Source organism: Exophiala viscosa, assembly GCF_022695815.1.
Source record: "Exophiala viscosa unplaced genomic scaffold EDD37scaffold_3, whole genome shotgun sequence".
In the NCBI taxonomy this organism is placed as follows: domain Eukaryota; kingdom Fungi; phylum Ascomycota; class Eurotiomycetes; order Chaetothyriales; family Herpotrichiellaceae; genus Exophiala; species Exophiala viscosa.
In genome coordinates, this window is record NW_026944355.1 from 1,104,055 (window position 1) to 1,124,895 (window position 20,841).

At 51.1% G+C, this 20,841-nt stretch overlaps 8 protein-coding genes across 8 annotated transcripts; 5 read left to right on the forward strand and 3 right to left on the reverse strand.

Moving 5' to 3' along the window:
• Positions 1-288: 288 nt before the first annotated feature.
• On the forward strand, positions 289-1,783 carry EDD37DRAFT_648421 (uncharacterized protein; the record flags this gene model as incomplete). Its single annotated transcript, XM_062818010.1, has 3 exons — positions 289-1,314; positions 1,366-1,476; positions 1,526-1,783. The coding sequence occupies 3 exons, from the start codon at positions 289-291 to the stop codon at positions 1,781-1,783; spliced, it is 1,395 nt and encodes a 464-aa protein (XP_062671858.1).
• A 592-nt stretch (positions 1,784-2,375) lies between these two features.
• Positions 2,376-2,797, reverse strand: EDD37DRAFT_324307 (uncharacterized protein). The gene is made up of 3 exons (XM_062811493.1): positions 2,674-2,797; positions 2,564-2,621; positions 2,376-2,507 (listed from the first exon to the last, which is right to left on the reverse strand). Exons 1-3 carry the CDS (start codon positions 2,726-2,728, stop codon positions 2,411-2,413), a joined length of 210 nt encoding a protein of 69 aa, XP_062671859.1. The 5' UTR covers positions 2,729-2,797; the 3' UTR covers positions 2,376-2,410.
• Positions 2,798-2,929: 132 nt separating this feature from the next.
• Positions 2,930-9,543, forward strand: EDD37DRAFT_626006 (Mus7/MMS22 family-domain-containing protein). Its single transcript, XM_062816275.1, has one exon. The coding sequence runs from the start codon at positions 2,996-2,998 to the stop codon at positions 9,434-9,436; it is 6,441 nt and encodes a 2,146-aa protein (XP_062671860.1). The 5' UTR covers positions 2,930-2,995; the 3' UTR covers positions 9,437-9,543.
• A 217-nt stretch (positions 9,544-9,760) lies between these two features.
• On the forward strand, positions 9,761-12,064 carry EDD37DRAFT_626007 (uncharacterized protein). Its single transcript, XM_062816276.1, has 2 exons — positions 9,761-9,977; positions 10,032-12,064. The coding sequence occupies exons 1-2, from the start codon at positions 9,807-9,809 to the stop codon at positions 11,865-11,867; spliced, it is 2,007 nt and encodes a 668-aa protein (XP_062671861.1). The 5' UTR covers positions 9,761-9,806; the 3' UTR covers positions 11,868-12,064.
• Positions 12,065-12,193: 129 nt separating this feature from the next.
• On the forward strand, positions 12,194-13,133 carry EDD37DRAFT_324524 (Rhodanese-like domain-containing protein). The gene has a single exon (XM_062811496.1). The coding sequence runs from the start codon at positions 12,312-12,314 to the stop codon at positions 12,918-12,920; it is 609 nt and encodes a 202-aa protein (XP_062671862.1). The 5' UTR covers positions 12,194-12,311; the 3' UTR covers positions 12,921-13,133.
• EDD37DRAFT_324476 (uncharacterized protein) lies at positions 13,134-15,714 on the reverse strand. The gene is made up of 4 exons (XM_062811495.1): positions 15,270-15,714; positions 15,089-15,198; positions 14,744-15,024; positions 13,134-14,689 (listed from the first exon to the last, which is right to left on the reverse strand). Exons 1-4 carry the CDS (start codon positions 15,460-15,462, stop codon positions 13,348-13,350), a joined length of 1,926 nt encoding a protein of 641 aa, XP_062671863.1. The 5' UTR covers positions 15,463-15,714; the 3' UTR covers positions 13,134-13,347.
• On the reverse strand, positions 15,715-16,952 carry EDD37DRAFT_324464 (eukaryotic translation initiation factor 5A-1). Its single transcript, XM_062811494.1, has 4 exons — positions 16,720-16,952; positions 16,325-16,591; positions 16,136-16,268; positions 15,715-16,085 (listed from the first exon to the last, which is right to left on the reverse strand). Exons 1-4 carry the CDS (start codon positions 16,735-16,737, stop codon positions 16,021-16,023), a joined length of 483 nt encoding a protein of 160 aa, XP_062671864.1. The 5' UTR covers positions 16,738-16,952; the 3' UTR covers positions 15,715-16,020.
• A 39-nt stretch (positions 16,953-16,991) lies between these two features.
• EDD37DRAFT_324605 (Sac2 family-domain-containing protein) lies at positions 16,992-19,363 on the forward strand. Its single transcript, XM_062811497.1, has one exon. It carries the CDS (start codon positions 17,221-17,223, stop codon positions 19,213-19,215), a length of 1,995 nt encoding a protein of 664 aa, XP_062671865.1. The 5' UTR covers positions 16,992-17,220; the 3' UTR covers positions 19,216-19,363.
• Positions 19,364-20,841: the final 1,478 nt, after the last annotated feature.

Consider the following 20,841-nt stretch of genomic DNA (forward strand, 5'->3'; position numbering starts at 1 on the left):
AACTCGGCAGCAAGAAAGACTGTGCACTGGACATGAGCAAGATATCGACGATATTCGTGACCTCGCCGGCTATTGATGGTACCGAACTGTCTTGCCAGTGACGAGCAACATCGGAGGGACCTTGCGGAAGATGTCAACGCCTAGCCGCCGTCGCGACTGCTCGTCGAGTGGCGGCTCACTGTTGACCACAATGGACGATAAGCCTCTCGAAGTCACATCCGTTGCATCAGAATTTCTATCATACGCAGATCCATCCATCATCAGCACTTGCCACGTTTTGTAGTCATCATGGTCATCCTCAGATCTCTATATCGGCAAAGGAAAGAATTAGCTGACCAGATACCCAGCTCTTCGGCAGCGTCGACTCCGCCGTCATCCAGGCCGCGGCGCGCCGGCCAGCCAACTGCTGCTAATGCGCCTACCTCCTCAGCCTCGGTGCAGCGAGGAGTTGGCACCTCAGACGACCGACGACACAGTCTAAAACTGACTGTCAAGGCTCCCCCAAGCAAATTACGAGAAGTCATGCGTGCCAATGAAGTCGAAGCACTCCAGGATACCCTTGGTGGCGGGCAAGTACTAGACTCACCACGGTCCAGTCGCCGGTCAGCTATAGCTGCACGAACTAGCACACGCGCCCCTCAAAGACCGACTTATGCCGAATTCGGTGAGAGCGACATCGAAGACGACGAAGATGAAGACGCGGAACAGGATGAGGACGAGGAAGATGAGGAGGAAGTGGAAGAAGAAGAGGCGATGAATGACTTCGACCAGCTCGGTGCCGAACCTGAGGGAGGAACGGATGACGAAGATGTCGAGATGGAGGATGCGCCTCCGCCAAAGCGCCACGTTCCGCCCAAGCCTCCCAAGATCACATTGAAGCCACCTGCAGCAAAGCCAAATGGCAAACAAATTGGAAAGCCGAAGTTGATTGTCACACCTGCCAAGGTTGGGCCTCTCAAGTCTGTCGAAGACCAAGAGATGGAAGACGACCCAGGTGATGACGAGGTTGACGATTCCTCTGACTTGTCAGACGCAGAAGGCGATACGACAGCCAACGTCAATGACGAAGATGAGGAAGACGCTGAAGGGGAGGAAGAGGAGATGGAGATGCAGGAGGGCATCGCGGTGGGCGAAGACGAGGAAGTGGAAGAAGATGATGATGCAGATGACGATGATCTCGAGGATAGCAGCGATGACACACCGGGTTCAGGCAGTGCGACTCCTGATCTGGCTAAGTTGACTAAGAGGCAGCGAGGTCGACCGGAGGATCAAGGCACCCTACTGGCACTTGATATGGCACCACAACAACGCAAGGTAGGTTCCACCACCATTTGCTGATGAATTGCATGCACTAACAGCTCTCAGTTCTTCACCGACGCAGAGAAGGCAATGAAGAAGGATGAGCATGCCAGAAAGAGGAAAGAATTGACGAAGCGCAAAGTGCAGGAGGAGAAAACGGCTGCTCTCAACCGTCTGGTACGTCTTTCTGACTGACAAATGTTGATTTTGAGCTAATACCACCCAGCTCAAACCACAAGTATCCAAAACAAGAGGAGCGGCTCCAAAGCCAGAGACTCTGGCGGCGGCCGCAGCTGCAGCAACCGGTTCACCGTACGAAGAGGAAGAATGGGTGCCCAAGGCCAATCCAATATATACTAGATGGACTAGTTCGAAAGAGGGTATCAAGTTCGGAGTTCCAGAAGAATGGTTAGGCAAGAGGGTCGGACAATACTTTGGGGCACCCTTGTCATCAAACAACTCTCTCGTGCAGGAAGTTGAGTAATGTGCCAGGTTGTCAGATGGAGAAACGCTCGAACATGTAGGCGGCATCGAATGAGTGCACAAAATGGGAGTAGTGGACTTCGCAGACAATGCTCATTCCCTCGATATTCGTCCAAGGACTGAAATTACATGCCCATGGGAGAGACCCAGCCTACATATCCGAGAACTGCAATACACACTGCTGAACACCCACCTGTGGTCGTGGTGCGAGAGTAGTGTTCTTTTCACCTGGTGCTGCAACCAACTGTGAGTCGAGGAAGAGCCTTGCGGAGGCTCGATATAGTGCTTTCATAGTAGGAAGCATTTGTAGTCACCACCACTGACCAAGGTAGGCGACTTGAATGCTCGCCTGCACAACCACCAAAGAGAGTGGTATGTCTCTCGACTTCCGCTGCGAGACTTTCCCGGGTACATCACATGCGTCGCTATGCTGGTGAGTCGAGCGATGAGGCGCGACATCACGCCATGACCATACTCGAAGGCGGAACCGCATCAGCACCTGTTCGTGAAGGCTGGTGGCACGGCGCTTTTGTGTTTTGTCCAATTCAGCATCGGGTTATCTGGTAATCGTCTTCATTCCTGCTCTTGACTCGTCGTGGGCGGCCCGCGACGGAGGAAGGGGGTTGTTTCAGCCAGTTTGGCTCGCTTGCTGCCTTGATGACGAATTGATGGTCTGCACCGGTATCTCAATCAGATGAGGCCCAAGATTCGCGGCCAGTTCGTTCCTAAGCAGGAAATCAGTCACTAACTCATGCTGGAAGTTCAGCGGCGCGTTCTGTACTCTTTCTTCAGTTTCTCCATTTCCATCTCTTCGAACGCAGGCTTGAAGATCATATATCCTGGAATAACATCAACAGGTTGCCGCTGAGGATACAGCATGACGAGTAGTACCATTGAGGATCCCGAAGCCAATGACCATTGCCCCTGCAACCAGTCGCGAACTCATGCTTCCTCCTGAGCCTCTATTTCCCCTGCAGTGGGTGTGCGAGATGTTGATCCAGAAACCCGTGCATGCCTGTAAACTGCTCGTCAACATTTTATGGACCGAGGATCTTCCGAGTCAATGTTCACGTGCCATGGCGTCACTACGGTGGAGCATCAAATATTTATGCTTCCTCGATCCCGACGCGTCGACGTGAATAGATGAAGAATGTTTCGCGTCCAGATTTCATAGTAGTTGTATCTCAACAGGGAAATACCATGGAATACGACAATGGCCGATTGGAGGGAGCGGGGCTATGTGCCAGACTCTGACGATGAAGACGAGGAGGAAAGAGATGTCCAACTGGTAACGGCCAACTATGGGGGTCTGCAAGATCACCCATTTCGTCAGTCAGTGGATGGACTCTTAAGGCCGAAGGATGATGAACCTGTAAATGGCAACCTCGATCTTTCAGCCAACCATGACACTATCACTCCAGAAAGCTCATCAGAGATCTTGCATGCGCCCAATGGTGTGCACGAGAAGGTGGCGAGAGAGCCAACTGAAGATCTTGAAATCAATCAGCCTCATTCTATCAGTGGAGGACCACTGTTAGTGCCGGTACCTCAGCCTGAAGAGTCTGTCCATTCAACTGCTGCCAGACTGGAAAATGAACTACACAAGGGTTTGCAGACCATCCATGACGTGTTGGTCGGCACCAAAGTCGGAGCAGACGATGAGACCGACAGTCCTCTCTCATCTCTACCATCGTCGCCACCACTTTCGCCTCGCCCAAGCTTGTCTCCAGAGCATGAGGCTCTCCTACCGACGAACGTTGAAGCCACTCACCATCCAATCAATGAGACCCTAGCTCAACATTTGGCAGCCGCGGTTGTAAGGAGGTCTTTCCGACCTCGAGCACCCATACAACTCCATCCATACGCGCTTGAAGACGCGAAATATCGGCAGAGTCTCAAAGAAAGGGGGTTGCGACCCGTCCACGTGCCAATCACTGCCTCGAAACCGGATGAAACCACGAAGGATGATTCTCAAGGCGCCGACACGTATGAGAGCAGTCAAGCACAGGACTCAGATAACCGCCCACGGCTTTCCAGCCCATTGCCAGAAAGCCATGACGAAGAGTCTCAGAGTCCAATTCGTAGTCGACGTCTCTTGCACACGGCGGCAGACCTTGGTTTCGACGATGATCTGCCCGCACTCTCGGACTTGTTGCAAAGCCACTCCACTCAAGTCGGTAACAGGTCCACACAATTGTTCAAGCCTTCCAAGCGACCAGTGAGGCCTCCAATGAGGACCAATGATGACGGCTATCGCATATATGACCTCCCTGAAGATGAAGACGTTCCAGAGGAAGGAGTACACAGGGTCCGTGCGAACTTCATCGTCCCCCCTTCACCACCTCGATCGCGTGGAACATTATCGTCTCAAGACGGTATAACCTCCGGTACGCACGCTTTGTCGCAAGGGGACACCACGCCTGCCGCGCTTCCCACTCCCATACTGTCCTCCGACAGGCAACGCAGCAAGAGGCCTCTTGAATTACAGAGCTTGAGCTCTTCTGACTCAGGGGCTGATAGCAGCAACGATGGTGATGCCACCACCTCTGCTCACGAGAACACAGAAGATGATTCTCAAGGAGCGCAGGTTCTTCGACGAAGGATCAAGGGTGTACTGCCAGCTTCTTGGTTGAAGCTCGATGTCAAGAAACAAAACTCCAAAGATGTCCAGCGTAGGAACGGCCATTCACCTGTCAAGCCTGCTTTGGAGCGGGGAGTAGCTCGACGGGGACCGCGTATTGGTACGGGTGCTCAAAGTTGGCAGGAGAAACGAATGTCATTGGACGCTGAGACCCTTCAAGCTTCTTCGGAGAGTGACTCGGACGATCTGGTGATGATTGATAGGGATGACGTCTCTGTCAATGGCCAAGAACCTTGGATCGAGGATGTCGTGGAAGACGATGCCATTGATGCTATGCTTGCTCCAAAGGAGCGAAAGGCTTACACTTCCAGAAGAAAACAGCAAAATTTGAAAAAGACTTGGGCGAAACCAAAATCTCTTACCACTGTTAGGAGCCATGATACCTCTACGGTACCTCATCCTGGCAGTCGTAAGAAAGCATCTGCCCGCAATTCAGCCAATCAGCCACACCCGCGCAAACAGCTCAAAAAGAGACACAAAAAGCAACAATTGACTATCCTGGACGCGCCTGGTTTCGAAGACAAGGACGTACCACGCTTCCTTAGGATTGCAGGGAGGCGAAGAGCAGGAAATGCCGAAACAAAAGCGCAGAATCTGTCGACAAAATACCTCAGACTCGCAACAACTCAAGATACCTTGGATATCAACAATGAATTGGAACGTTGGAAGACTCGACCGGGCAGGGAACAGGGACCTGTCGCTCGCAGCACAAGTCGTACACGCTTCAATGCGCAGCGGCTCCCGATCGAGGATGTTGGTAACGGCAATACAAGCATCGAAGTTGACCAAAGGACAACGCAGCTCGATTCTCTCAAAAAGTCGACCAAGGCAACTCTCCAACGCATCCCCAGCAACCGTGTTCGGGATCAATTTCTGCAATCCGCACAAAGACCGCACAAAACCAGCTACGCCAATCCTCTTGTAGACCGTTTCCAGTATCGGAATGCTGACCACAACCAAACCAGTCTCAGTCAACGACTTAGCACTCCCAGAGACCTGGAGCAGACTGAAAGCATATTGAACGATCGGGTAGAATTCCCAGCCCGGAGGCGCATACCACAGCCTGCAAGCAAAAGAAAAGAGAAAACTACTCAAGCGCTACAAGAAGAGTCTTGCCCTACACTTCGCATTCGACGTCGTCCCCCTAAAGCTCACCCTCGAAGGAATCAGGCCGCAAGGCCGATTCAAGAGTCCGGCAACGATATCGTCCACCATGGGACTGCAAGTCGCGCAGCCCCCGGGATCTCCACAACAGATGAGTCTGCACACTACAGTTCAAATCACCCAAATAGCATCGCCTTTGGGGACTTCAACTATCCCCCTGAAGCAGCGTTGCCCTTGAAGGACATGGCACTGTACAGCCCCATCGTCGGACCTAATGGCTTGCTTTCCAAGACGATAGAGTCCATGGCAGACCCCAATCGCGTGTTCCAAGGTAATAGTGCTTTCGCACTGGGCACGGCGCAGGACGCAGATGAAGCAGTGCGTGGTTATCATTGGTTGGGAGCAAAAGAAATGATGGCCCAGTCGTTCGAAGCAATAGCGTCGAGCATTCGCAGTCACGGCGAAGATCGATTGTATCCAGCAGATGGCAATGCTGCTGTGTCGGAAAGGGCTCAAGTGTCAGTCGACTCACTGATAGCCTGCCTGAATGATGGCGTCTCTTTCAAAACTGACCTCGAGCTGGACGACTTCGTCGCGTACGGTTTGGACCAGATCGACAGACTTCTAGAAGAGCTCGAGAGACCTTGCGATCACGCATCAACCGCGGCAGGAGTTACTGTCACCCTACCAATTCTCAACCGGTTGACGGTCTTCGGGTACCAACTATCCAGGCTTACTACAACCTCAGGAAAGATGCTCGAAACGAGGTGTGTAGGAAGCCGCCAGAGATTGGCAATCCTCGCATTCTCCAAAGCATTCAGAGTACAATTCCTCAAATCCCTCAACGCTTATGTCGCAGATCTCTCACAGAATGGATCGGCATCAGATGCAGCATTCACCAAGCCCTTTGAAACCGAAATCGAGACTGTTTTCCTTTTACACAGGGTCGGCCTCAGTCAAGTTTGCATCTCCGAAATCAGCGATATCGTGTCGAACCATTTGACTGGTGGCCCTCTTCAATTAGATGCAGCAATAAAGCTTGCTTCCACTATTCTAACCCTGGCTTGTGTCTTCTCTGTGGTCGGGAAAGCCGACCCCGAGACCTATGGGGACGAAAATGCCGACTCCTTGATTTCGTCTGGATTCTCCGTGCTCTCCAGCGCAATCAATGCATTTTTCAATGTGTTCCTTCAAGAACGGAGCATATCGAACAAGCAATTGGGTATGCTGGATGACTTTGGTCGACGAGCCCTGCAATGGTGCCTCTGGCTTGCACGCTCAGTCAATAGAGGTATTGCCGATAACCTCTTGAGACAGATTTTCAAATACTACTCAACCAAGACCGTCAACATGCTCGATTTGTTCGGGAAGACATCCCCGGCCACGCCCAGCTTTCTCGAACTCCAGCTTCCAGCCGAAAACATAGTCCCTGAGCCTGACGATACAGATTTTCAGCTATTCCTGAAAATGGTTGCTTTCACACTGGGACAACATGCAGTAACCGATGCTTACGACCCTGCAACACTTCGAAAGCAAGGTTTGCGCAAAGTGTCACTAGTCTTCAGTCTCCTACCAAATAATGGTCCTAATGTTGATGTCGAAAAGTCCATTCATCTTGCGGATCTCGCCGCTATGGAAAACCGTTACCTCCTACTCCTGACTTTGTACCATTATTCACCAATTGGATACAAGCCCGATCTCACATATATGAGGAATCTCGTCGAATTCGGAAAGGCGCACTATGCTGTATGCAATCTCGTAATCAAATGTTGGGCTAGCATTGTTAGATCAGTGGTTCCACAGCCTATGAGTACAATGGAACTCCATCAGCTTGCTGTGTGGATTCAGGACATGATATTCCAGATCTGCGGAAAACTCAAAGATGCCTTTGTCGATGAAACTACTGCGGCCGACTCGTTAACCCACGAAAACAACCGAAAGAATGCCAACGCACTGCTCTGCAGCCTAGCAGAGAGATATGCAGAAGCCATTGACCTTTCTCTCCAGGAGTCTCAGGCACGCCAATTGCTGACTGGTGAACGCCTAGACGAACTGCTTGCGCTCTGCAACCCACAGCCATGGCTGGAAGACTCGACGACAAGCAGTATTCTCAACGTTGTGACATCTTATCTGCGGAAATGCAGGGAGCCCAACCCTCTTCTCTTGGACATTCGACAGCAGCTGCGAAGAGTACTTGCAACGCAGCTGGGTCGTGATCCTGCTCTGGACGAGTATTTGTTGGCATCGATGGTCGAGACGTGGTTCCAAGTTGCGAGGACTATGGTATTGAGCGGCAATGATAGTTGGGACCTCTACATGTCTCAACATGGCACATATTCATTTTCTCGGATTGCCGGCAATGAGCTTGGTAGACGTTGTCATATTCTATTGCTCAGCAAAATCGCAGCAGCAGACAAGGTATACTTCAAAGAGGAGTTATACTTATTCTTGGAAGCATGGCTGTCGTCTATGCTGGTCCCGCTAAAGGATCTGACATTCGAGCACATCTTGACGAACACATTGATCCAAACCGCTCCGCAAGTCCTGGCACTGGAAGCCCTCCGTGGGAGGTTTGCGAGTGGAACGCCCAACTTTCTGTTGACACGCGAAGATTTGGTTCATTACCGTCTCCAGATTGTTCGCCACGTTATTCGGACCATTCAAGATATGCAGTATGCTGTTGACGAGCCACTTGAGCAAGGCCTCAACAAGTCGGCTGCGGAAGGATTATTGGGGGTGATTGCTACAGCCCTGAAGCGCACATGGCAGCAGACACCAACAGGAGAGCGAGCCGCATGGACATCCTTCATGCACGATGTCGTCTTCGAGATCAGTGCATGCACGTTCCCGAACTTTGTGATCGACTCATGGTTCGTCGATACGAACGAGACGGGTTTTCAGGATAAGATTCTCCATCTCGAGAGACTGTTCATCCTCAGAGGAGAGCAGCCAGCTCACGTCGATGACGAGCACGCAGTCCAAGTTCTTCGTGTGGCTTGCGAAGTAGCCTGCGCTGCAGGAGATCAGACCAAACTGGTGCATCAAGTGGCCAAAATATTTGCCGCTGCCGATTTCAACTACATCAATGAAGAGGGGAAATACTTGCTCGACATCTCAACCCAATTCCTCTTCCTTAAGGCAGTATTGCCCGCATACATCGCTGGCACTTTCGACGAACCGGGTCTATCGGATCGAATTGCACCGACGTTGCTTTTCGCCTCGCCTGTAATCGCCGTCGCCACGACCATCATGAGCAGTCTGGAGCTACGAGTAGACCTCGAAGACGAGTTCCACATGGAACAATTTGCTGAGACTATGGTCATGTGGCTTGTCGCAGCGGGAAAGCGCTTGAGGAGCACTGTTTGCGATTTTGTCAACTACAATACCCTGGGTTTGCAACTTGAAATGCTCGCCGGCCTTGTTACTCTATGCGCAAAGGCCTGCAGCCGCTGGGCTTATCTCTACCAACTTTTCCCAAATTCTGACCGCATTGCCCGATTGCAAGAATACGTGCAGACGTATGGAATGTATGTATACGAATACGCTTGCTCAGCTACGGGACTGCAATGCTCGCCATCAGACCCGGAGTTCTGGGAGACATATCCGGACAGTCGAGTGAGGTCAGCCAAGAATTTTGGGTTCTATTTGGACGAGCCGGATTCGGAAGATGACGAGGAAGTGGTCCGTCTCTGTGAATACGCGGCCAAGGACCTTGAAAGGGCCGGAAAAGACTGGATTTATGTTCGTGAGACGACACAAGGTCCGGTCTGGCGCTTCAATCGTGGTGGGCGTGGGGAGCCGTCGGATGCGGTCGTCCCGGACTATCTCAGTCGTGAGGATGGCATGGTCCAGGTCAAATGTGCAGTGGAGGAGTTGGTGAACGCACTGGTGTTGTTGGGGGTGAAATGAGGGCGAGGCGGAAGCCCCTCTCACGCTGTTAAGAAGAGCACCTGAGCCAGTGCCTGCAATACCATCACTTGCATTGTAGAATCAACAAACTACATGATTTTCAGACCTTTGTTGCCTCTTGAAGAGGATGCAAGACCCCATTCTCATCTGCTTATACTGTATCATGCTGTTGTAGGCGGTCTGTGCATGTTTCAGCCTTGCGTTTTAGGCTTCGCGCTTATCGATAAGGAACGGTTGCTCGGCAACAACCAGTTGAGTAAATACAAAGTTGAGCAAGTGACATTTCGCTATGACCTCTTTTTATGGATTCTACATTCCATCATTAATTGTTCTGCTGACATTCCGATTCAGCAATCCTCCGTCGCCTAGAATGGGTGTTCAACCGCCCTTCATCTACGACAAACCCAGCCATTACAACTTTGCAAATCCGACTAGCCGTGCATTCAATCCAAAAGCTGCAACTGAAGCATCATGGGCTCCAACGACTTCCAGACCAAAGCAAACGGGTCCGTTGATTGACTTCAACAAGCACCCTGATACTGTAAGTTCTACGCCTGGGCGCCCTCATAGTTGTGTTGGACTGATTGTTTCGAAGTATGTAGTAGTCCCTTATGGCAACCTCAACGCGAAACCAATGCATCCCAACACAGAGCAGAGAGTCACCAGGGCCCGACAGGTTCAGCTCTTCCTGAGAGCATGCGGCGTGTTAGGTGCTCTTGGGATACTCTTCTGCGTCATCGCCATCAACAAGACTTCCACGACTGTCGGATGGATTATTCGAGCTGCCCCTGCTATTGCAATCCTTCACACGATCTACGGAATCCACCACCTCTGCCGAGCTGCCACCGGACGAACTCCTACTTCGACCGCCAGCTATATGATATTCGCGGCTCTCGTTGACACATCATTGATACCTTTCCTCGTCTTCTCTGCGTGGTTGTCTTATGCAGATTACACGAACAATACATATGGATGGAGTACATTGTTCAATGAAGACGCAATAACATACAAGATCATTCATGCTCTGTTCCTGCTATCATGCAGCGAAGGTGGCATTATTCTTGTTTCTCTCGTCTTGGACATCTACTTGGGCATGAAGTTCAAGCAAATCGCCAGACTGCCTCCCGACATGAACCCTCTCGAGCCCAACCTCACGTCAAGACACAAACGAAACAAATCCGAAGGCATCACGGAAAAGAACATGAAAGCTTCAGCATTGGTGGCTAAGAACGAGTTCCGGGAATCAGGGTCGAAAAGAATCCCATTTATCCATACTCGGACCGATTCGGCTGATAGCGTCACCCTGTATGGCAGTGACAGTGCGCGCAATTCTAGGGTAGAACTACGCAAAGAGATAATCGACAATGAGAAAGACCCGTGGCGATGGTCAAGGTCTTCCTCACCTGAGAAACCTAATTCCGTTGTCAACCCATCTCCGAATTCGCGTCCAGCTGGTACTGGTCTCGATGTCCGCCCTGGACGCTCATTTGGACTTTCAAGACCTTCTTCATGGCTCTCGTACGTCGACTACGAGGGTGTGCCTGTTGGTCTTAGCGAAGAAGCCGAGGCCGAGCTAGACCACGAAGTCCAACCTATTTCTCCAGTGTCGACATTCTCTCCTCCACGAGATGAGCCACGCCACAAGATGCAAGATGAACGAGAGAACTGGTACAAGGGCTCGCCCCCACGCAACATGCAGCTGCAAGTACCCAACAACAGCAGTCCTATGTCGAACAAATCGAGCAGATCCAGCCTGCACCAAACAATGCAGATGCCCCCTCCGCAGCTACCACCCAACAAGAGAAGTCGTGAGCCGCTTAATATGAACCCTCCCTCACCTACTCGCGGGCAATACAAGGCTCAGAGCATGTACTCCACACCAGCAATGGCTACTCCAGTCGCCGAAGTACATGTTGCGAGGGTGGTGTTACAGGATGCTGATGGTAACGCTCAAGATCGACCGAATATGGGCCCCAGACCGGCAAGCTTTGTCGGAAGTGGCGGAAAATCTCGATTCTATGGTAGCCTGCGGTCTTCCATTGGCTCGATCACTTCGCAGCAGGATAAGAAAGACGCAAATGTTTCCGTGCACGAGATCCGAGATACCTATGAGAGGACAAGAACAATGCAGTCAGAGAGTGACTACAGCAGTGCCAATTTCGAAGTCTATGCCTCTGACAGTGAGGAAGACGACAAGGTCCGCGCTCAAGTTGGCCATGCGCCGCAAGGTCAGCAAGGTCAATGGAACGGAGCTCGTCAAACTTCCAACACTACTGGCTACAACCTTGATGGAGGCTATGCTGGTCTGAGTTCCGAGTTTGGCGCAGGTATGGGACGGAGACGTGATGTTAGTGGAAAAATGGCAGAAGAAGGCCGTGCTTCGCCTCCAAAGAACGGAGCAGCGGGCTGGGAGAGATTCAAAGGACTATAGATTGGGACAACGGAACCATGGGAAAAAATGAACATGATCTGGGAGTTATGGTTGGAATGGAATGAGGAGTTTTAATGAGTTGTAGGGACGGAGACTCGGACAGGCAACAAGACCTGATCATGACAACAGGATGGATGTCTACTAAGCAACGATTAGACTTGCTACATATTAAGAATGCAAGTGTACTTTGTTGGGAACAAGCCTGTGCTTTTCGTTCAAGGTCCTTGCCCCTTGCCATGCCAGCCTCGTTCGTTGGAAGCCGGAGATCAGCCGATCGACGTCATTTCAATTGATTCTGCTGCTTCTCGCCGAGGTCGTTTCCATATGAGTAACTGCCATTCAATACAAAGCTTCTTGTCACATTTTGTGTCCTTCCTGCTCAAGCTCCTGCTGCGTGTCTAGATCAACTAAGACGATACGGTGCAGTCCGGCCATCAAATCGACATGGCCTCCAAACGAGCATTCAGCACAGTGTCCCGCAGCCTCGAACGCATCTCGACGTCTAGCGCAGCTACCTCCACTACCGCAATCGCAGCACGTTCCGTGCACCGCATACTTCCAGCATCTAGTGTCAGGCTGTGCTCGAAACCCCCGTTTCCGTCGTCAATGCCCCTGCGCCAACCAAAGCGGCATTTTACCACGACACTCGTCCCGCGCAGAGACGACCCCAGTTCTGCCCCCGGCGAATCTAAAGTCTACAACTACGCCGACATTCAGGGTTTTGCAGACAAACCTAGCCCGAACCGCATACTGATTGACGTGCGGGAGCCGGGAGAGTTACAAAACACGGGTAAAATACCGGGGAGTCATAATTTGCCTGTCAAGACGGCGTCGGACGCGTTCTTCTTGTCGCCGGATGAGTTTGAGGATCGGCTTGGGTGGCAGAAACCCGGGGACGGGGATGAGGTGATATTTTATTGTAAGGCTGGGGTGAGGAGTCGGGCGGCGGCACAATTGGCGCAGCGGGCCGGGTTCGGTGGGAAGGTTGGAGAGTATCCTGGGAGTTGGGATGATTGGGCGGGCAAGGGTGGGAAGGTCGAGAGGGAGAAATAGTGTCTCATTGTTGATGGCAGACAAGGCTCGACAGTGTAGCCTGGTATGTATGTATACTCACGGCTTTCATGCTACAATGTGTCCACTCGTTCTCTATTGATCGCTCGATCTCCTAGGCAGACAAGAGCAGCGAGAACGATTATGGAGCCAATGCCAGTGAAAGAACACTGATCGTCCGTTCGGAAGGTTGTCAGAACAGGGAGGAGCTCTATTGTGCAGTCCTTTCTGGGGGTTGGTTTACTACATCCACTGTCGTAGCATCAACACGCATCCACCATCCCTCTCTGCCTGGCAGAATACCTAGATCTAGGTAGACAGATACTGGACTGGCCGGTACTGAATGATAGCGCCTTAGGGCGGGAACTGTACAAAAGAAATGCGCGGGCGGGAATATCAAGGCTACCTTTTCCCTGTTCATACATATATCCTAGAAGCCTGATAGACTCCTTTCCAGCTCCGGCAGCAGTTCCATGTCTATATATGCGTTTACATCCACATCCTCTTGCGTATCGGGATCAAGCGTCTGTCCTAATTCCAAGCCTTCCATGTTCCTGGCCAACGTGCCTGATGCAGTTGGAGGACTGGTCGCTGGCATTTCATCCTCCGCCACGCCTTCCATGTTCCTGGCCAATGTGCCTGATGCAGTCGGAGGACTGGTCTCTGGCATTTCCTTCTCCTCCGTCGACGTGTCGTCACCGAAAACATCCTGTCTCCTTCGATCCCTGAGCCAGCGCTCGATCTTCTCTTCGGATCTGTTCACAGCTCTGAGAAGAGCCTTGAGGCTAAGACAAGCAGCGCGCGCAGCCTCTTCATGGAAAATTCTGACCACTTTGTCCGTTTTATCGAGCTCGTCAACATGGAAGAATCGCGGGTACTTCTCGCCGGGCCGAAGGACGTCAATGCCTCGCTCAGCCTCTTCCTCCAGGCTGATAGCTCTGCGTGGTAGGAGCGTGCCCTGAACTTCGTGGATGCGCGTATTCAAACGTTCTTGTTCTAAGGCCCTCGCTTGTTGATCCTGCTCGGGTGTCTTGACCGGTTCTGGCAGGTCATGAAGAGGGAACATGTCCAGAATCTCTTTGTCTAAGGCATTTTCTTGAGATTGCCGGGCCTGTGTCGACGTCGAATTGATCCAGCTACGTTGGAACCAGTCCATGTATTGATCGAGCTGCTTATCTGACAGGTTGAAAACGTCCTTGTCCGTGACATGAATCTCGGAGCCTGACTTGAGACTATCCGGTTCGGTCATGGTTTCGGAAACCTTGTCGAATTGGTCTTTTGCAATCAGCCAAGCTGTCCAGTCCAGTCGCAGTGTAATAGGATCGTTCGGGTGTTGCGGGTAGCGTCTGACTGTCTGCGAATCGAAAGGGAAAAGGAGTTTCGTGGCAATAACCACTAGAGACATCAACTGAGCTTCAGGGAAAGTAGTTGCCTGGCGTCGCATGTTTGCCGCTGTGCCAGCATGTGGATAAGAAAAGACGTATTTGGTGACTTCGCTTAGTCGACGAACCGTGGCGTAGACCTCGAGCGGCAGCGCTAATGATCGAACGTAATTGAGAAGGAAGAGATTGACGTTGAGAGGAGGCATGATCATCCCATACGAAGAGTTGTACATCTGTGCCCGGCGCAAGATCGCTATCTGGAGGTCGTCCGGTTCGAGGAGTCGTATCGTGTCAAGAGACATGTGATATTCGGACGGCAGGCGATCTTTCATCTCCTGAGGTAGGTGTCTGATGGCACGGATATAAGGGATGTCTTCTTGCTGTATCCACCTAGTTCAGTATCGTAAGTGATGAAGTAAGGCGAGAGGAGATAGAGATACATACCTTAGGACGGTGGCAAGGCCAATTGGTCTTCGCAGGAGCAGAACGCCCATGTAGCTCAAAGCGATCGTATCTATGAGAGAAGGGCTCCCCTGCGTCTGCTTGCGCTTTCTGCCAAGTTTGGACTCTCCTGCGCTCTCGGAATCGGTGGTCGTCTCATTGCCAGATATCGTTGCAGGCTCTCCCTCAGTATCTATTTCCGTGGCACTGGGGGCACCAGCCGAAGCTTGAAGACGGTCTTCAAGCTGTGTTAGCCAGAATGTCCATAGATCGCGGACGATTGTCTGCAACGCAAGTCATCAGTGCCGAAGGGGAAGACAATAGAACGGAGTACGATTGCGAACTTACCCAGAGTTCAGCTGGCAAGCCTTCCTGGTGGACCAAGGTATGGCATTGTTTCCACAGGATGTACTGCCAGCATTGCAAATATAATTGATATGCTTTCGAGCCTCGAAGCACTGCGCATGTACAGACCTATTAGCAACAACTCGGGAATGGCAACAGCCCTCAGAGTCAGGAAATGCTTCACCTTTTGAGAATTTTTGCTTCTCTTTAGCTTCTCTCTTTCTCAGGGTTTTCCCTCTCTGGCTGAAATCTGCATCATCTTCGGCAACGATATGACCCCTCGCCTGCTCGTGCCCGTTGTCGCAATAGGTCCTACCATCCTCATCTATATCAAAAGTCCTAGAGCCACATTGCTCGCAGCGTTCATCCTCGGCCATGATATTGAAAGAGTGAGATATCCGGCCACTGAGACATGATGGCAGGCGGGATTATTCGACGCTCAACAACCAATAGGTGGCAGTGTTATGAAGGAGTGTGATTGCAGGATATTTGGCTAGGATTGAAGAGTCACTTTGTCGAGACATGAAAAGATCCAGACTACGGCACGGACGCTGGCTTTACAATCAGCTTTGCACCAATCAGGTCTTTGACATTCATGAGTTTTCGTGTTGGATTTTGAGGCTGAAAATCTACTACACTTTGAGATTCAGTGTTCGTGGTAATTGCTTTGTTCGTCTAACTACCAGATTTTCAAAAGATTTACCGGCGCTAATCGATTTGTCACTGATCCGGATATCATTTTTCAAGGCGAGTCACGGATCAACGGCCCAGCCTAGCTGTCGGCAAACTCGATATCGAACTTCGGCCTGCTAGATGTTCGCGATCGCAAATCGGCCCCGGCCCCGGCCCCCCAAATGCTCAAGTCGTAATTGTTTCTCGTCATGCATAGTAGGTGTTTGGAGCGAGTCACAGACGTGCTGTCGGCTTCGACTCATTTATTTGGGAGCCTCCTTGGCATCCATGGCCAATTCCTCACCCATAGCAGTCAAGACAATGACGTCTGTTCACACATTAGTTTCATAGGCCCCAAGAGATCAATGGTAGGCTTACTGGTGTCCTTCTCATCAGTGCGGAAGAGTTTCTCGATCTTGTCACCAACTTCACCGTCTGGCACTTTGACATCGTCCTTGGTGGTACCGTCATCAGACATAAGGGACAAGAAGCCATCATCGGTGATGTCGAGCTAGGGAGTATTAGTTCCGCTTGTTCTCAATCTTGAATTTCGGGTCTGTCTCCTACCAACTGGTATTCACGTCGAATGACGTTGGGAACCTCCATGTTGTGGGTGGATGGGGAGAGATCTTCCAACTTCTTGCCAGTGAAGATGTCGAGAGCAACCAAGTGGACCTTGGCGTGACCGTGCTTTCCGGTCTTCGAGGTAGACATGTCAACAATCTTGCATGGGCGGCCCTTGATGACAACGAAGCCGTTCTTTCTCAAGGCGGAACATTGCATAGGGTAGGTGGCCGAGGCACCGGCATCGGCCGACTCGAAGGTGTGCTCATGCTATGCAACATCAGTTGTTAGTCCTCGGATCAACTAATAACGTATGTGAAGTCCTGATGGCTTCTGACTGCGAACGGCTACATGCGCCGACACACGAAAGGAGGGGAACAGATAAAAAGGCGGCTTACCTGCGCGTCGTCCGCCATGATGAAGATTTCAAGCTGCTGTCGAGAGTAGAAAAGGGAGGTGAAGACCAAATGGATGAAATGAGCCGGTGTGCGACAAATTTTAAGAAGCAGGAGAGAGTTGGATGAGTGTTGGTTGGAGAAAGATCAAAGGCCAGACCCAAAGGGAAAAATATCAAAGTGCAGTCTGGTAAGTGGGTGCGAGAGACGAGGGGCGGGGGCGAGAAATTACAAATGACACTGGAAAGACCCTGCTAATTTGCAAAAAATCGAGTCTCAAATGTCCGCTAATCGATAAGATGAGCCTAACTCATTTTGGTCAATCAGGCTTGGCGACTGTTGACCCTGACTCGTGGAATCGGTCTAGGTGTTGATACACGTAGTCAGTTGCAGATCCAAGAGAGTGGTGCTCGATTGATTATGCGCAATTCTACGAAGTCAATTGAAATAATGTCGTGATAGTTGATATGTGCATTGATGGCCACCTGAGCCTGAAGCGTCGTGATGTGGCTGGACCGACTAACCACAGGCTCTGCAACACCCAGCGGCTCACTTACTCCCTCGAGATCCTACTCTCCTGCTCCGCGCAAGAGCTCACACCTTTCTCCTTCTCAACGGTCGGGTCTTGTTCTTTCGGCAAACAGGTCATCCTCTTCCCTTGACCTGCTAAGTGCAAACACTTCCACAGCCTCTCTGGTCCAACCGTCAAAACTTCCCAATGGATCTGCCTTGCGGTTCGAGGAGAAGCCGCCGCCTGATGTTCCCGATCCGCTGAAGGTGTTGAGAAACATACTGGGACGTCCGGATAAAGGAACAGTTGGCGGCCAAAAACCTGAGCGGGCCAGCTCGCCAACAGTACATGATGTCGACTTTGGTGGTCTTAGTCTACAAGAATTCGTGGACCAAGAGACACCATTGCGGCCTTCGAGTCTAGATCGAACGATCGATGTATCGGCCAAAGAGAACAGACAGAAATACGAAGATTTCCATGCTTCCATTGCAGAATGTGACCGAGTTTTGAAGACAGTCGAGTCCTACCTGACCAACTTCAAGGCTGAACTTGGTCAAGTATCTGCAGAAATCGAGAATCTACAAGCACGCTCAACCCAATTAAACGCTAAACTCGACAATCGACGGAACGTCGAAAAGCTACTTGGTCCTGCTGTCGAAGATATTAGTCTCTCTCCGTTCACTGTGAGATCCATCGCCGAAGGCCCGATAGACGAGACGTTTGTAAGGGCGCTCGACGAAGTTGAAGCAAGATCCGCCATCATCGAAGCTAAGGAGAAGAAATCAGAACAGGTCCAGGCCTTACACGATCTCAAGCCTATCCTGGATGACCTCAAAGCCAAAGCGATTGAACGCATACGAGACTATATCGTCGCGCAGATCAAAGCCCTTCGCTCGCCCAACATCAATGCGCAAGTGATCCAACAGCAAACCTTTCTGAGGTACAAAGACCTGTACGCTTTTCTCGCGCGGAATCATGCAGTCTTGGGGGAAGAGATTGCGCAGGCATATGTCAACACCATGAGGTGGTACTATAACAGCCACTTTGCGCGCTATCAACAAGCACTTGCTTCCTTACAACTCCATGCCTTCGACCAGTATGACCTGCTCGGCTCCGAACCTGTCCCAGCAAGGCGGAACGCCGCATCGAAGACTGGTTCTCAACATCACGACGTGTTCGGCCTCGGACGGAGAGAAGACGTGATGAAATCGAAGAACGATTCGGCTCTGCCAGCCTATCTGGTCGAAGACACCAAATCGGCGCATTACCTAGAAGTTCCCTTTCGCAATTTCAACCTCGCTCTGATCGACAACGTCTGCGCCGAGTACGCCGTTGTGACAGAGGTCTTTTCTACGAGTACATTGCAGCAGATCTCGCGTCGTGTCTCAGACATTTTCGAGCCGACGTTCGCCATGGGCCACAATCTGACGAAGCAACTGGTCGAAGACACGAATGATTGTCTGGGCATACTATTATGTGTCCGTCTCAACCAGCACTTTGCATTTGGACTGCAGAGGCGGAAGATCCCCGCGGCAGATTCGTATATCAACTATACCAACATCCTCCTGTGGCCGCGCTTTCAGAAGGTCATGGATCTTCACCTCGAATCGTTGAAGAAAGTACCTACTTCGACGAACCGAGGCGCGGCAGCCGCGTTTTCTCTTGTCGGTGGATCCGATACCAGATCGTCTGTTGCTCCGCACGCCATCACGCAACGATTCGGTCAGTTTTTGCAGGGTATCCTGATGCTAAGCGCGGAAGCAGGTGACGATGAGCCCGTTGCGAACAGTTTAGGTCGTTTACGGGCCGAGTTTGAAGCATTGATGGGCAAGCTTGCCAAGGGGGCCGGCGATACGTCGAAGCGTGCTAGGTTCTTGTATAACAATTATAGTCTCGTGTTGACTATCATTAGTGACACCAAGGGGAAGTTGGCTGAGGAACAAAAAGAGCATTTTGGGTTCCTCGTCAGAGATTTGAAGGGACGATAGTATAGTGGGAAGTCAAATGAATGCGAACATCTGGACATGCACCTTCAAAAGGCTGAACCCATTTGGTTGGTCTCGGCTTTTGAGCAATACTTCTGGTTCGCAAAGCTGCTCAAATGCACGGGTGAATGATATTACCACAAAGCATACATAATTTGTATACTACCATTTCGAGATAGCCTCGCTAGCCTGTCTTTAGAGGCAGTATAGCGTGGAGGACGACATGTCAAGCCGTTATCAAGTCTGTCCAGTGATCTGTAGCTTGTCCTTTCAAGGCTGCACGAAAGAGCGATCGGCCCATGGTGATAATGACCTCAGGTTCAACGTCACTTACGGAGTCAAAGACATCAGTATTCGTATCCCTGGCTGTTCAACGTGACCGAAGGACTTTTGAGGCTGCAACGCGCTGTAAGCAAAGCAATGTATGTGCATCTCACTGGATATGGGACGCAATGTGCATGGACAAGACATCACGGATAGAAGACTGCACATAGACGGATGACTTGTTGAGCTGTCAGCATGCCAATCTCGGATGTTGAGATGGGACGATGTATGGGTCAAGACTTGAGCAGAACCTTGTCCCGATAATCATGGCCAAGCACAGATCAACCACCTGGAGATTTGGACAGTGATATGAGCCAAGGGAGCATATGAAAGAACGACGTCTTCACAAGAGTCTGTGCCTTGCAGAGTTGGCGCTAGTGTTCTCCTGACCATGATGATAGAGCCGCATGAACTTACCTTGGTAACGCAATGATGATTTCAAGATTCGACTTCAACACTGGAACCGAGTCATGCGTTTTGAGCATATCTACGCGAGGCTCAATTCTGTACACAGTATGAAAGACGTAAACGACTGAACATGACGTTGCGTGACGGATGATTGAGACGAAGAGTCGCTTGACACCAGCCAAGATTCTCCGTCGATCCATCGAACGACTAGGAACTCTGGTTAAAAGGCAATGCAGAAGATCACAGATTTGCAGAGACGGCCAAGCATTCCGGTGTGTAATTTTTTGAGATATGGAAAAGGTCGTCAGCCTTATTTGTCTGATCCGTGTTTAGCAGGCTGGACAAAGATAAGGGTGGAATAACGGTAGGTTCTATAGTTGTTGCTGTCAGTAGTGTTACGGAGCAATAGATGTGGCTACTTGTGGCACATAGATTTCCTTCTGAGTGGGAAAACACATGCGACACGTGAAGTGTGTCTTGAAGTCATAGTGTAGAGGCCAAGGCTGCGCTTATTGTCGGACTGCTTTGCCTTTTGTCTTGGGTGAGAAGAGTGCGTTGATTGCCGTGTTTAGGGCATATGCAGGATTGATCACGCGACACTCCGGTCTAGACACTGCATAAGGGCAGCCTTTTTCAGGGCAGAGTTCGGCGGGATGCGTAGGTGGCTAAAGGTTCGAGAAGATTGACGGACGCGGCAGCCTGTGCTTGAGGCTCAAAGTTTGTGAATACGAGATATGCAGATTTTTCTCAGACACGGTCAGGCAAGTAGACGCCTTTCTGCGATTGCCTTAAGCATCGGCAAGGACGAGATCGAGAGAAGCGAGTACGTTCCACATCGCGGTGCCTGCTCGAGGCGAACAGCTGATTAGGCTATTATTATCGAGCCCCGGAATGTGC

Coding starts and splice junctions, on each gene's coding strand:
- EDD37DRAFT_324307 (XM_062811493.1), bottom strand. CDS start 2,728: ATGAGTTCGCGACTGGTTGCAGGGGCAATGGTCATTGGCTTCGGGATC. Junction 2,622..2,673: donor TGGCTTCGGGATCCTCAATG/GTACTACTCGTC, acceptor ATGTTATTCCAG/GATATATGATCTTCAAGCCT. Junction 2,508..2,563: donor ATGGAGAAACTGAAGAAAGA/GTACAGAACGCG, acceptor TTTCCTGCTTAG/GAACGAACTGGCCGCGAATC.
- EDD37DRAFT_626006 (XM_062816275.1), top strand. CDS start 2,996: ATGGCCGATTGGAGGGAGCGGGGCTATGTGCCAGACTCTGACGATGAA.
- EDD37DRAFT_626007 (XM_062816276.1), top strand. CDS start 9,807: ATGGGTGTTCAACCGCCCTTCATCTACGACAAACCCAGCCATTACAAC. Junction 9,978..10,031: donor TCAACAAGCACCCTGATACT/GTAAGTTCTACG, acceptor ATTGTTTCGAAG/TATGTAGTAGTCCCTTATGG.
- EDD37DRAFT_324524 (XM_062811496.1), top strand. CDS start 12,312: ATGGCCTCCAAACGAGCATTCAGCACAGTGTCCCGCAGCCTCGAACGC.
- EDD37DRAFT_324476 (XM_062811495.1), bottom strand. CDS start 15,462: ATGGCCGAGGATGAACGCTGCGAGCAATGTGGCTCTAGGACTTTTGAT. Junction 15,199..15,269: donor GAAGCAAAAATTCTCAAAAG/GTGAAGCATTTC, acceptor GTACATGCGCAG/TGCTTCGAGGCTCGAAAGCA. Junction 14,690..14,743: donor GGCCTTGCCACCGTCCTAAG/GTATGTATCTCT, acceptor ATACTGAACTAG/GTGGATACAGCAAGAAGACA.
- EDD37DRAFT_324464 (XM_062811494.1), bottom strand. Junction 16,269..16,324: donor TTCGACGTGAATACCAGTTG/GTAGGAGACAGA, acceptor AATACTCCCTAG/CTCGACATCACCGATGATGG. Junction 16,086..16,135: donor CACTGATGAGAAGGACACCA/GTAAGCCTACCA, acceptor ATGTGTGAACAG/ACGTCATTGTCTTGACTGCT.
- EDD37DRAFT_324605 (XM_062811497.1), top strand. CDS start 17,221: ATGTGGCTGGACCGACTAACCACAGGCTCTGCAACACCCAGCGGCTCA.